The 15,751-nt window shown below is 35.9% G+C and overlaps 1 protein-coding gene across 2 annotated transcripts in view; it reads left to right on the top strand.

Annotated features, from left to right (window-relative positions):
• LOC128024564 (solute carrier family 22 member 23) overlaps window positions 1-14,516 on the top strand; it is a 44,297-nt gene extending 29,781 nt beyond the window's left edge. For both annotated transcript variants that reach the window (XM_052610727.1, XM_052610729.1), the window contains exons 4-10: window positions 2,842-3,010; window positions 4,038-4,165; window positions 5,425-5,527; window positions 7,513-7,754; window positions 8,768-8,800; window positions 10,120-10,240; window positions 10,502-14,516. In XM_052610727.1, the coding sequence (XP_052466687.1) occupies window positions 2,842-3,010; window positions 4,038-4,165; window positions 5,425-5,527; window positions 7,513-7,754; window positions 8,768-8,800; window positions 10,120-10,240; window positions 10,502-11,726 (2,021 nt within the window). In that variant the 3' untranslated portion in view covers window positions 11,727-14,516. The remainder of the gene's footprint in view (window positions 1-2,841; window positions 3,011-4,037; window positions 4,166-5,424; window positions 5,528-7,512; window positions 7,755-8,767; window positions 8,801-10,119; window positions 10,241-10,501) is intronic.
• Window positions 14,517-15,751: the final 1,235 nt, after the last annotated feature.

Here is a 15,751-nt window from a genome sequence, read left to right as displayed (position 1 = left end):
ACGGTATTTTTTTAGAACTTAGAAAAAAGATGCTGCAGCCAATGAACAGCCAGCGGGGGCTGCAGGACGACTCAACCTCCGCAGACAGTTTTTAATGTTTATCAGACAATAAATACTCAAGATTTTGCTTTAGTATAACTCACAACGAGTTTCACACACCTTCTCCGGCCACGTTGAGTTGTTGACACGCTATTCACTTGTATAACTTAAGGGTGAATGGGTAATGTAGTTTCTGCTCTGGGTGGGATGAATTAGGAAGCTTGCATTGTGAAGGGCGCTCTGAAAATCGGCAGTGCAGGTAAAAGATTAAAACCTCTATTAAAACAGATGTCCAAATGAGCGTACAGGTACGCTACAAGCACGTTCTGGGCGCACGGAGAGGTGGCGGTACGCTCAAGAGCTATATTTGGAAGTGGCAGCACTGAGTACCAGTGCATACCGGCCCACTTAAAGCACTGGCAATGACTATACTTTGGAATTTTTTTGCAGTCCACTTAGAATTCAACATGGAAATCATTTTTGTTTTTTATTGGCATTGATTGTTTTGAAATTCAAATGGTACTTACATGCCTGTGTTTTTATTTCTGTAATAAATATGGCTTTCAAGCCAACAGTTAATTTGGAAGATATTGATGGTTTATTGCAGGTATGTTGTTTACATGAGAAAATCTGTGTTACAAGTTAAACAAAAATTCCAATAAACAATCATATTTTGAATTTAAATAGTTTCTTTGTCTTGAGTTTACATTAATTATTGACATTTTACATTTACATATCCAAAAAGTTTCAGTCTTTTAATTGCGATTAATCGCGATTAATCGCGATTAATTTTAAAAAATTGTGTGATTAATTAGTTAATTTTTTTTAATCGATTGACAGCACTAATATATATATATATATATATATATAATAAAAAAAAAATCAAAAGACATGAGAAACTAAAAGTGACAGAAACATACAAATAGAAAAGAATTCAACTGAAAAAAAATATAGAAACAAAAATAAAATCAGTTCAAAATATTAATACTATCTATAATAGTATTTCAGTGATACTAAAACAGCACTGTGGAGTTTAATCAATCACTTTTCTTTTTCTGAATCTATTCAAATAACATTTTTCATATTTCAAATATATTAAACAATTTAATGACTAAATACTTTTTTGTGGCATTCAATGCAACAGTTCTTCATGTTTCTATGAAAACCAAAAAAAAAGATGGGTTCTAAAAAAAAGTGATTGTGCATTAACCTTTATTTTAACTTTCTTTAATAAATATCACAATTGGTTTGATATTTTGTATCTAATGCAGTTCAATTCTGACAAATTGTATGCATGACTGAAGAGTCTGGAAGTCTGTGTTCAATGTTTAGATTTATATTTATATTTATTTATATAAAATGTTTAGATGTATATTTATATTCCTGCAGGGGCTGTAAAATAGAAACGTCCCATCTTAATTCTTGACTTAAGATTTGAAACAAACCCATTTGGATGTTTCGGATGTGTTAGTAATACATCTAGCTGAGAAACAGAGCTCTTTTATCCTGTGTGATTAAAGCCTGAGCTCCGTCTCTCAGCACAGAGCAGGATTCAGAAGTGCTGCTCATTGAAATTCTAGGCTTTTGTGAAGGATCGTACAGTCACTGTGTCCTCACCAGAGCCCTGTCACCTCGAAAAGCTCTCTCCCAAACCATTCACCCTTGTCAGACCCTGCTGTAGGCTCTGTGGATTTGCCATCATTTGGTTATTGCAGCACTGCTCTGTCATTGAAGACCACCCGTGCTGTCTGCCATGCCATTACCAATACTGAGTCATTCAGTTAAAGGGACAGTTTGACCAAAAATAAAAATCCTGTCATCATTAAAACACCTCAAGTTGTTTCAAACCTGTATGAGTTTATAAAAAAAAAAAAAATTTGACTTCCATAGTATTTTTTTTTTTTTTTTTTACTATGAAAGTCAATGAATACCATCAACTGTTTGATTACCAATATTCTTCAAGATATCATTTGTGTTCAACAGAAAAAAGAAACTAATACAGGTTTGAAATAAATTGAGGATGAGTAAATGATGACAGGATTTACATTTTTGGGTGAACTGTTCCTTTGACTTCTGACAGATAACATGCATTGATTTCTTAGTAATATTAAAGACCCATAAGTGAAGAAAAATCTCTGATACAGTGTCTGTACAACATTATATGAGCAGTTTCAGGCCTTTTATAGAAAAATCATTATGGCTTTATGTTTCTGTCCATGTATTTTTTGCAAATGTTTTATAATTCCAAAAATTGAATATTTCAAACCATAAGAATCATAAATTGACTCAATTTTTCCACCCAGAAGCAAAAGTTTAAGTACTGATGCCATTGTAAAAATGCACCATTTACCATCAAGCATGGTTAAAATACTATTCTAAAATTAAGTTAAATTTGCAACTTTGAAAGGAAACGGCTAATATGGCTCAACTTTGTTTGAAAGCTTAAATAATGTCATGTTATGGTGAAATATGGCATTTGAAATGTGACCCAAAAAGAACAATTATGTCATCATTTACTTGTTTTTAAACCTTTCTTCGTTCTTCTGAACACAAAGGAAGTTATTTTGAACAGTATCAGTAACCAACGGATGCTGGTCGCCATTGACTTCCAATGAATCTTATTTCCCCCATTCTTCAGAACATTTGTCTCTTATTATATCACTATTTCCTTTCTGCATTTTACAAAAGCTCAAGGTAGATTGCCAACGGTCCTTCTCTTTAGAAAAGTCACTGTGATTGTTGCAGCTATTAAGAGCTCTCTGTGAACTGACTCTAATGTTGGATGTGTGTTCCTGTCTGCAGGGATAGAGCTGTGTCTGCCGGGATGGCGTTTCTCCATGACTATGGTGGCTAACTTCATGATGTTGGCGGGACAGTTGCTCTTGCCGGGATTGGCAGTCCTCTGTCGAGACTGGCAGGTTATGCAAGTAGTCGTAATCGCCCCTCTCTTACTCATGCTGTCTTATATCTGGTAAGCAACTGTGAAATACATTGGTGTTTGGCTGTTCTTCAAACCAAAATTTGACCCGTTTACAGTCACAATAAGTTTACAGTAACAGTAACTACTGTTTCCACACTTTATTAAGCAGCATAATCGTTTTCAACTGTGCAGATAATGCAGAAAGTGGCTTAATAAGCACAAATATGGAGGATTATATAACACAAGGTTTTTATAGCAGATTGGAGTAACGACTGCACAAAATGGGTTTTGTATCTCAGATAAACTTAAATTTAAAATGTCCAAAAATTGAATATTTCAAACCATAAGAATCATAAATTTAAAATTCATAAAGAATTTTTTCCACCCGGAAGCAAAAGTTTTCAAGTACTGATGCCATAGTAAAAATGCACTGTTTACCATCAAGCATGGTTAAAATGGAAAATAGTCCTAGCAATTCAACCTGCTTTGTGTAAAATAAAGCTGCTTTCTAAAACTTTTAGTATGTCTGGAGACGTCTCATTCTCATCTCATGTCATTAAACAAATTAACTTTTATATTAATTGCAAGTGGTAGATGGAAGAAGATAAATGGCATGACAATATGCTACATTAAATAATCGTGGTATAGGAATATTTTAGGTTTTTACTGGGTGGTGTTTATGTATTGTAGATTATTTTGTCTTGTAATAATCATACTTTTTTTATATAGTTCTTTGTTAATTGTGCAACTTGTTTTTGCCATGAAGATAGCCTTGCTGCTAATTTCCTTATGTTTTTTCATTTATACAACAAATGTTTTAACCAAATTAATTGGGATATTGTGATCGTAGAAGGATTCTGTCACCATATGAGACATGAAAAAACTCCTGCAAGTAGGGACGATACATTATAACCACATCAATGAATGTTTACTTTATTCTTTAAACTCTAATGTAATCAGTTTTGTTACAGTCGTCTTTTATTCAGCAGCTAACTTTCAGTGCTAATGCTCTGTTTTCCTGCTGAGTGTGTTTAGCCCCATATAGATGTAGTAAAGTATATCTGTTTTCTTTCATCAGGATATTTCCGGAGTCTCTGCGCTGGCTGCTTGCGACGCAGCAGTACAGTCGCTCCAAATGGATCATGGAGCGCATCGCGGTAAAGAACAACATCAATCTAGAGGAGGACGCAGAGGAGCTCATGACCGGTACACAAGCAACCATGTTAAAAAAATATTAAACTAGTGATCCCAACAGCTTACAGCTTTAATAGAATAACCATTTGTTTAAGATAAGATATAAATTGGAAAAATGCATGCTGCAAAATATCAGAACAGAATCTGAACATTTGCGAAAATGGTCAGGAGAAAACAATCGCAACCATCCTCACATAAAGATCAATCAATCAATGTAGGATTATTTCTAGATTTAGATTTATATACTGCAATGCAAACTAGCTTCTATTTAATTTACAAAATGTTGCCATGTTCACACATAGGCCTGTTCCATTTTTTTCATAATGCACTGACTATTTGACCATTATTTATTCTTCCTCATGTTGTTCAACACTGGTATGACTTTCTTCTGTGGAACACAAAACCAGTTTTGCAGGCGTCTATCCCGTGTCTATCATTTAAAAGACCTGAGTCACCGTCAGACAGAGGCATGCACTATATGTAAAGTCAACAGGCTCTGGCTGCTGGCAGTGAACACTTCAGGAACAAAGTGCCCTACAAAGGGGAAGCCTAGTAACTACACCTTGATTTGTGTCATCCAGCACGTGAAGCTGCAACCCTTGAATGCATGAATTGTCCCAACGTTTAACACTTTCAAATAGTTTATTGGTTCAATAAGTGCATCACTTAACTTTATGTAAAAATTAGTTTCACAACCAACAGGAGCTAAAGTCTGCGTAAAATTAAAACACACTTAATGCATGTAAGTGGTCCTATTTTTATGCAATTTATGTCATGCATAATTTAAATAATATTACCTTATTATCTTTGATCAAAGTGACATTACTTGACCTTCCTTTGATATAACTGTAGCTAAGCCAGTTCATTCTGATCTGCATGCATTACATTATGCAGTGCTTACATTTTTAAAGTCGTATAAGCAACAATTATTTCTTCTTCGACACAATATAGTAGTAAAGTGGGTCATAGTAAACTTCCTTTTCATGTCTACTTGAAGACATTAGAGCAAACTGGTGCATTGGTGATCGTTCAGACCATAAGAATCATTTGATGAGATTCCTGCATTGGTGATTGATCGCCGTTCATGATATCATGTGTTATGCACAGCTGCAATTTATATACAAAATCTTTCTCTTCAAGAATGTGGCATTTGAATTTGTAAGAAAACCGTCTTCAGAATGATTGAAGGCAATGTCATCTCATTTGTTATCCCATAAACCTCATGTTTTCTCTGAAATGTTTAAGCTCTGTGTTTTCTGCACTGGTTTCAGAGCTGAAGCAAGCGCTGCCGAAGCAATCCAAGAGGACATGCATTGTGAAGATGGTTGGCATAAGGACCCTGTGGAAGAATCTAGTAGTGCTCTGCGTCAACTCGTAAATATCTTTATATTATACATCTGTGTGACAGTCGTGACTGTGCAGTAGAAACATTAAAAACATTCAGCATTCAGCATAGTTTACCCAAAAATGTAAATTCTGCCATTTACTCACACTCATTTCCAAAACCGAAACTCTTAAAACGATTCCTTATGAACTGAACGATTGAATTAAAGGCTTTTAAAAAAAGGTGATTTTTTTTATTTATGTTAAACCCCTTTAATGACCTTTTAGGATCTTGTTAATTTAGGACTTTCAGTGTAGGGACAGAAACCTCTCTGGTTTCATTAACCCTCTTAACGCATTCAGGTTTTTAACCAGAAGAGAGAGACACTAAATTTATTAAAATAAAAGGGCAATTTTTTTAATAAGGAAAATAAACTTTGCATATACTCAGATCCTCAATATAATCATTGTTTTTTTTCCAGATTTTGTACTTCTCTCCTAATCTTTTTCCACAGTATGATAATTTTATTTCACGATAGTGATATATATCTCAACAGTGGCGGTTTCTCCATTAGGGCGATTGGGCGACGCACCACCAAATTATTTTTTTTATTTAACATTCAACCAGTGTTAGGCTAGCTTTCACTATTCTAGACTGTTTGTGCTGCCTCGAAATAGTCCAATCAGCGTCGAGTCGTGTTCTGTGTAGTACCGCCCCTTTTTGGGTGATTTCAAACTGAGAATCGCCCCGAGTGCTCTCATAGACCTCCATTCAAAGATCATTGTTTTCGACCTGCGTAACCTTAACACTGACATCCAATAATATTTAAAAGCTATTTAGAATTTTAACAACAAGAAAAATGAAAAACTACTAATATCTTTATTAAATATGAGAAAAAAAAACATAGACAGGGACAGCTATGCCTTAGTCAGCTGAACTTGATCGACATCTCGGTGGATGTTACCTCTATTCTATCGTGTCATTGAAATAAATACCATTCATTCATTGCAGCAATAAGGATAAATTGGCAATTAAGGAATTAGGACAACCGACACGAAATTTAAACATCAAACAAGTATCTACAAAGTGAGGGAAGTCGTATAAACGAGGATTTTCGAAGACGTGGTATGAGCGGAGAAAAAGTCTGCGAAGTAGCTGACGCTTTATTCTGCATTTCGTTCCATCGCGAGAGCGTAACGCACATCGCATGGACAACTACAGCTGTAATCCAATATCAAATTATTCTTTTTTTTTAATTTTTCAACAGTCAGAAAGCTCATATCGCACTGTTCATCATCACAGTATTCCATAGTCGGCTTAACAGTTACATATTTAGCCGCTTGTCATCATCAGTGAGGTATAAACAACAATATAAAAGTGAGAAATCAACATACATTAAGACGGTTGACACACAGTCCTGCTTTGCATTTGTGCCTCGCTTATCAGACTCCCCAACACACACACTTTAATCCAGTCTTTCAGTTCTGAGACATTTCCAGTTGTGTGAAATCAACCCGGCAGCCGTTATACAACCCATCTTAAGAAGAATATGTGCATTTTGCTGTGTTGGGTACCACTGATTAATCTCCTGCTGCAGAAAACATCCGCCAAACCATGACACTTCCTCCATCTTTCACAGACTTCTTACGCTCTTGGGCTCATGTCAGTGTCAGAAACATTGTATCATGTAGTGTGTGTTGCAGCATTGAATTACAGTTACAGTTGTTTGTTACAATGTCACAAAGCCAGACCGTATACGGTCATAACACCCAAACCTAGTTCATGTGTAATTTGACATTCAGAAAAGTTGCTAATCAGAAACAAAAATATGAAATTATGACTTATGATCAAATAAATGTTCAGGTCCAAACGGACTCAGAATGCTAATAGTAGTATACAGATCAGGGTTAATTATTTGTGTTTTAAAAATGAAGTCTTTTGAGTTTGGAAAGGCTTGAGAGTGAGTAAATAAAGGCAGAATTGTAATTTTAGGGTGAACGAACCCTTTAACTCTGGCATTGAACTCCTCTTCCAGACTGACGGGTTACGGCATACACCACTGCTTCGCCCGCAGCCTGGAGGAGAAAGATGACTATAACCACCAAGAGTTCACCTTCCCTAACTTCTTTGCCAAATACTACTCCACGGGGGGCATTGCTGTGGCGTCCTGCGTGGCGCTGTGCCCTGCCGTGGGTGTGATGGGCCGGCGCGGGGGTCTCCTCTTGTTCATGATCATCACAGCCCTGGCGTCTCTCCTTCAGCTCGGTCTGCTAAACTGTGAGAGAACACACACATCACAAACACTTGCATGGCTCGATCTGAATCAGACTGAATCACAGTCACACCATTTACATGATTGAGCACTTTCTGCTGGCTTCCGTAAACACACTGTGCTTTATGTGCTTGATTCTCATAGGTTTTTAAAGTGTGCATATACAGAAATGTTTGGGAAAAGTCTTTGCAGTATGCATCTTAACCCTGGTGAAGCCTAACATATTAAATAATCATTGCATTAAAAAATTGTTGTTGTTTTTTGGACAATTGATTAAACCTTTAGATACATTATATGGGGTTTTTTTGTATCATATTCAATACATCACTGGCTCATACAGGGTAGTATGATATAGAAGAATATGGAGCTCAAACACAGCAAAAAAATATGCAATTTGGTGCTGATGCTGATATTTTTATGACCAAAAACTAAGATTTTGTAACGTTAAATCAGTGAGATCTTTATATCGGTATAAACGACTACTTGCATAAAATGATCAGTAAAATAAATATCGTCGTCACTCTGTATCTCCAATAAAGTCTCAGCAAGATGATATTTAAGTTCAAAACATATAATGCAATGCAACACGGCGAATGAGAGATGAATGAATAGATTCCTCAAAAGCCTGAAGATCATATTTGAGACTCACATTTGAACATGATTTTTCTAAAAACTGAAGATGATCAAGTAAACTTAAGTTGCTTCAGTACTGTAAGTGTTTAAAAAGTTTTACGTTTGCTTTAATCAGTAGAGATTTCACAGGAAAAGACACTTGAACCATGAGCTGAAGGTGGACGTTTTACTTAAAGAAGGCATGTAGCAGACTGTGTAGCCTACAACAGGTTTCTGAGAAAAGCGGATATTTTTTATAGGCTTTAGAAATGTGATACGGAGTATATACTATATAAACACACATGCACATATTTAATTACTAGCCAAGAGCTGCAAACTACTTTACTTTCTAAATTTTTTGTGTTTTTTGTTTCCCCTCTATGTGATCCGTCCGTGACGAATGAAGTGGTGGGGAAGTACGGTGAACTGATAAATATTGGTAAAGTATATGCACTATGCTATTTATGCTAATTTGTCATTATTGCTCTGTTTCACTTTAACCATTTTTTGTGCAATTAAAATATCACCAATGCCAGTTTAATCCGCAGAGGAGAGTAAAAATAAGACAGTTAATTTCACTAAAAAGTGTAAAACACTGTGGTGCTCTCAACATATTGCTGTGTGTGTGTGTGTGTGTGTGTGTGAGATGTGTGTGTGTGTGAGAGAGACTGTAGTTGTTTATATTAACCTGACCCTTCAGGACGTCTGTGTCACTCCTTGCAATGCTTGTCCTCTCTTAGGACTCTAAGGGCTGTTATGTCCTCTTGTCTTTACACTGACAAGGATCTACATTATCCAGATATTTTATAAAGTATGACCCGCATGAATTGTGTAAATCCAAGAGGGGAAAATAATGCTTTTTCATATATAAAATGTTTTATTTCACACATGGATCGTGTAGCATCCAGCAGCATTGCACAAGCTTGTGATGCCATCTTGTGTGTGCAAAACATGCGTAGCCAGGGTCCAAAATTAACACTCGGCAAGCGAAAAATACAAATAAACTTCTGTGTTTGAGAGTATATGAAGGGTGATATGTTTTTGAAGAGTGAAGCACAGTTTATTTATACTCACGTATGACATTATTCCCAAATACATGATAGGAATAGTTTATAAATCTGTTAAAGCTATTTGATCTACAGTTCGATGTTTGAAGACAAATAAATTATTATTATTATTAAATGCTGCTGTTTTATTTTACAGCCCAATAGTGTTATTAGTATAGTAATATTTATTTATTTTTTATTTAATAAAAATATTTAAATAATAATAATAATAATAACTATTATTATTAAATATTCATATTTATTCTTACTTGTTATATTTTACAATGAAATAGTATTATTGCACTATTAATACATTTCTTTATTGATTTATTTTTTATCTATATTTTATTTTTTTATTCATTTTTAATCCACTGTCTGAAAGATCAACTTTATTTTAGAACTTTATTTGGACGTTGAAACAAGATTATGACCCAGCAATGAGGAAAAAATAAAGAGTCCAGGTTATAATTGGAAAGGGAGCAGTATATGCAAAAATGTGCAAACATAATAATAAAGTTGAGTTTTATTTCTATGGGCTTTTGCCATGGACACGAAAATAATTTAAAATTAAAAACATTGAAAAATGTCAATATTATTCAATATGAATATGCATATGATTTGAAAGCACTTATACATAATTTTTAAATTGTGCTGCATATGTGATGTATCTTTTTAGGAATAAATAATAAAAAATAATTCTTGCTCCCCACAGGCTCTGACACGCTGAACTCCAACTTCTCAAAGGCTTTCTCCATCATTGGCATGTTCTCCTCCCATGCTGTCAGCAACCTAAGCATCTTTTTTTGTGCTGAAGTCACCCCTACTGTGATAAGGTGAGCCAAACCTCATGGGCCACTTTATGGAAAAAAAAATATCTTTCTCGTTTGTATCATAATGAGGACATATATTTATGAAATTTGCATCCAATTTGTACATTTCCCCAATCTTTCTATGGCTGACCCTAACGCTTATTTTCATAGTTGCTTTTTATGGATGTTTTATTCTAGTTACTTTAGATCAAACTCCAGTGGTAAAAGTGGCTAAATATCGTGTTTTGATAAATATCTTGACCTTGTTCTGTGTGTGCTGTCTAGGGGTGGTGGTCTGGGTCTTGTCCTGGCCAGTGCTGGTTTTGGTATGTTGACCGCACCCATCATGGAGCTGCATAACCAGAAAGGCTATTTTCTGCATCATATCATTTTCGCCTGTTGCACTCTTATCTGCATCATTTGCATCTTGCTGCTGCCAGAGCCTCGCAATCGACCACTACCAGAAGCGTTAGCAGATGGTGAAAGCTACACCCGCCAACCGTTACTGCCAATTCGCAAACCGGGCGAGCAACGTCTTCTGCTGACCAAGTCCGAGAGCCGCGAGAATGCAAGGGTTGGCGACACCCCTCTCCACGAAGCAGCTGTCACTGCTGTTTCCACTATGGACTCTACTGCCTCACCTGACATCGATCTTCTCATTGATGCCCCCCGCCAGACAGTGCTATTCAGTAGGAAGACTTCTACCCAAGAGCAAGATAAAATGAAGCAATCTGCATCCATGCCGGAAACCTTTGCCTCATCCGGAGAGGATCGTCTCCTTGCCTCTATCCCAAACACTTCTACCCCAGTCACTATTAACTATATTCAGACACCTAGAACAGAAGTCCTTCTGCCTTCTTCAACTGTGGAAACTCCTTCAATCACTGATCCTACCCTCGAGACCTCTACTTCTGCCAATCTCCAAACTCCTTCACTTTTAGATATAGTTACACCAGCTGAATTACCCTCGCCGGTTGTTAATGATATCAGCTTCCTAACTGAAGTGGGCTCTACAGGTCCTGCTCCAACCATTCCTCTCTGCACAATCAACTTGTCTGATCCATCCACTGGACAATCACCTGCTCCGCCTTCAAATGAGATTCCTCTCTCTTCCTCAATAGACTCCCCTGTTCACCTAGTCACCTCTTCCCCAACAGAACTGCCTTTAACACCAATACCAGACCAGTCTGGTCCAGTTCAATCGTTTTCTTCGCCCATAGATCCCGGCACTCCATTGTTACATATAGTCGCCCAACCTGTGATTAACTCCATAAAGTCTGGCCCCTCTTCACCAGCCGTATTGGAGCCAACCTTAAATAATGGTACTACTCCTCTTGCCACTGTGAGTTCAACTGCACCTCATGCCACAACCACTGACTCTGTTACAGAATCCAGCTACCCTCTTATGATTTTCTTGACTGTTTCCTCGCCTATTGACTCAGGTATACCTATAGACATTGACTTGCCCATTACAGAAACTAATACTGCCAATGGGGAGACGTCTTCATGATGCACACATGTGACTTAATGGGCTGCCTTATTATCAAGAAGCGAGTCTTGTCATGGGAGCTCATGCCAGTCATTGCTAGAAGTATTTTTATTTCCCAGCAGCCATGACCCAAGAATGGCAATGCAAGGAGAATGTATAAAAGGATTTGACTGAAAGGGAACAGCTATAACGGTCGATGCTCAAAGGGTTTTTACTCACCTGACTTAAAGAGCCTTCTTAGGCCATTCACACAGAACACGGTTTTCCATTCCAATATGCGATTTTCCATTATTTTTCTGTGTAAATGTGCTATACGGATGTGTATACGCTCGTGTTTTGTGCAGTATCTTACACAGGAGTGCCACGTTTTTAAGACGCCGTGTCAAGTTAAAAGAATTTAACTTTTACACACAACACCACTCATCAATGTCAGTTCCAAAATATTGGACCATTCAGACACTGGAGGCGGGGCAATCAAGTTGGCTCGGCGTATTTAGATGCAAAGACGTGTTCTGTGTGAACAGCCCCTTACTGTGGTGCCAGAAACTGCTTTTTGGGCAGCTAGATCCAAATTCCCATGTGTTATCAATGAGTCATTTTCTCTCAATCACGAAAATTTGTAGCAAAGGGAATTTCTCAAAAAGCCAACATTGTATATTTAACACTGGGAATGTTTGCCATTGTGTCTTGGAGTGGAGGGAAAATACCTCTATGAATTTAGGTGTCAAAGAAACACCAGTTACTGTGTTCAAAAGAAAAGTGAAGAACCATATGCATATTTCCAAAATGGATGTAAAAAAGACACTACACGGAGACTTTTCAAAATGGTATTCATGTGGTAAATTTTAGGCTAACGATTTTTAAGCTAATCACTTGTTTCTGGTGGGGGGAAATCATTTTGAGGTTATATACTTAATGTCTTAAGTGACCACAATACTCTCAATCAAGTGAATGCAACACATGTATTGTGAATGTGACAACTTTTTATGCTACTGTGGTACTGACTGCTTAAAAAAACCCTAAAAATTATGTTACTGTGTGTACTATGTCAATGAGTGTAAGCGCATTGGTATTTTGTTACCATGTCTATGGCACTTTATCGTTCACAATGACAAAAAAAAGCATGTGAACGTGAAAATGAGTGACTTTGAAGTACGGAGGACAAATAATAATTTGAAGAACGACTACAATTGTCATCTTTACATTTATACCTACGGCAATAATATATTTATAATGTGCAACCCATGCCATGAGTTTACTTTTTTTTTTTTTACTGTTAAAAAACAGAAGACTAATATTTCATACTAATTTTGAATTACTAAAAATATCTGCTAAAATACTGCATCAGGTGTCTAAAACCATTAGAGGAGAAATGAAGTACGGACCTGTATTTGGCACCAAACGTAACATTACGTACTGAAAATAATTTGTTCAATTATGGATGATGGCCTACTCTTAATCGTTTCACCTAATATTTAGTTCATTTTTAGCTTCAATAAAAAGTATTATTTCCCTGAAGTATGTAAAATGTTTCATAGAAAGGTTTTTAAATGTTTGTTAACTTAAATGACATCTATTTTGAGTTCTTCCAAGGACGGGCCATTTTCTTCTCAAATATATCATGGCCCTCTGTATCTGGTGACGTTCTGAGTGATGGAAGGTCATTAATGTTCAAGCATGTTACATCAAAAGAACAATTTGAGATGAAAAATCACACTTTTCCATTTGTAAGTACAACGTGACTTAGTTAACATGATTTGACGTTGAGAATCGTCCAAACTTTTTGAAGCAATACGAAGGACTTTCACAGTCCCAGTTGAGATTCAGCTGTTTAATGAAACTGATTTCCTAGCCAAGACATTTGGAGAAAGATAAAGTCAGAAAAATATTTAACATAAGCGTGCAAATGAAGACATGAATGTGTGGCCAGTGCATGCCTAACATGAGATCTGCAAATGTTGCTGTCAGTAATCAATATTTATGAGAGCAATAGTTTTACCTTCAGTGCTTGTGCCACTGAACCACATTAGCTTCAAACATATTAAACTTTCTCAGCAACATTTTTCATGCTTTCAATTTGCAATAGTTGATCTGAAAGAGAAAAAAATCTCACCTGAGGACTTTACAGTCTGATATAATGCCTCTTTCAGCAACGCTGCGAACGAAACACATCCTTGCAATCTGAACTGTGTCAAAAATCTCATTCAAAACTCAAAACAGCACACGAGAATGAGATTTGTAGCTTCAAGGGATTTTGTTCAGTTAATTAATGTCATAGTTCAGGCTTAACAATTAGGAATACACATAAGAAAGCTATGTTGTGTCTAAAGGCAAGACTCATTATACCAAACTCGTGCACAAAAGTCACCCTAATAAGAACAATACTCAATATTTTCAATATTCTTTTGATGGAGTGAACCGTGCAGTGTTTAGCATTAAATTACTTTAGTGCACTTCACATTTGCAGATCAACCACTACATTATATTTGAACCCCATCAAATTGACCTCTTTTAAATCTAGTAAACTGACCTGTGAGATGTGATCTGGAAAAATCAACATTAGCCAACGCAAACTCTTCCAATTCAAAATTGTGATATATGGATAATGTATCATGCGCTTGAAAAGGGGATTTAATACAGGTGTTCCCTCCGAATGTAAGAAGCAAGAGTAGTGGCAAGAGGATGAATGTCAAAAACTTGAATGTTTTGGGATTTAATGTACTTTTTTATTTTTAACAAATAATGCACATGTATATAAAGCCATACGTGTCGTAATATACATCATTGAATAAAATATATTTATTGATATATGTATTGATGTACTAGTGTGTGTGTGTGTGTGTGTGTGTGTAAGTGTTCTTTCTGGTCCTCTGAGAGCTTTTTGCAGAGGTGTGATATTCGACTGATAACGGATCTCTAAGCGTTTCATTATTTGTATCACTCCGCTTGAGGTGTCCATTATAATTTTACCAGTAATACTGTTTTTGTAAATCTTTGGTCTCATTAAAATATCGTTCCAGAGCCAATTTTGGCTAATAGCAAAGTCTGATAACTATTTTGATATAACTTTAATGCAGTATATCAGAGCGCTGCCTTTGTACTTTTGACTGAATTGTCTAGCAACTTTTATGATGGCTGTTGTTGTTATTAAATATTATTCAATAAATAATATTTAATATAAATAATAGTATTTAGTGTCTGTGCACATTAGGGTGATTTTAGTTACATTCTTCCACAATTAAATGGTGATAAGAGGCTGGTTTAATGAGCGAGTCCACAGTAAAGACTTTTATACGGACATTCATTGAAACTAATGTTTTATTGTGAATATGAGCTTGAGCTGAAGAATCAATGCTGTATCTGATGCAGGTAATCACAGACACTACATCTCTCTCTCATTATGCTTTACTCAATACAGTGAGCATTTAATGAAGCAACTTAGCATTCTTCGTTACTAGCTCTAAAGTGACGTTTGTGAATTAGTAATGTAGGCTTGAGCTCAGCATTTAAACTGAGATTTGTATCTGTAGCAGAATGAAGTAGTTCTGCTCAAAAAAGGTTTTTTTTTAAAAGACGTCTCTATATTTATACACTCGAGCCTTCACAAACAAACTTTCTTTTAGATAGTTACATTTTATTTCCATGTTTCATTAAATCAATATATATATATTTTTTTTTTTTAAACCTCTAAATATGTTAGACTGGAAAGAAGTAACACATTTTTTGTTTTAGCGTCAGTAACTCAGTGGTTGTTTATGGTAGATCTCTCAAACTTTGATAAATGCTAGCCACTTTTGTCCACTACAAATAAAACTCACTTGGATGTGTATTACTCAAACAGTGAGTTAATGTCAAATACAAAGAGTTCTGCTGTTAGTCTGAAACAGGCTGGGGATAGATGTAACAATCAGATGCAATTTTCTAAAATAAGATTCTCACTATCCAGTTTGTGCAAGAGCTTTAATGAAAAACAAAGAATAATCAATTTTATGAACAATATAAAGAACAATAAAAACATTTTATTTATTAGCAAATGTTTGTTTGAG

The sequence above is a fragment of the Carassius gibelio genome, chromosome A2, assembly GCF_023724105.1.
Source record: "Carassius gibelio isolate Cgi1373 ecotype wild population from Czech Republic chromosome A2, carGib1.2-hapl.c, whole genome shotgun sequence".
NCBI lineage: Eukaryota > Metazoa > Chordata > Actinopteri > Cypriniformes > Cyprinidae > Carassius > Carassius gibelio.
This window is presented reverse-complemented; position numbering and strand designations above follow the sequence as displayed.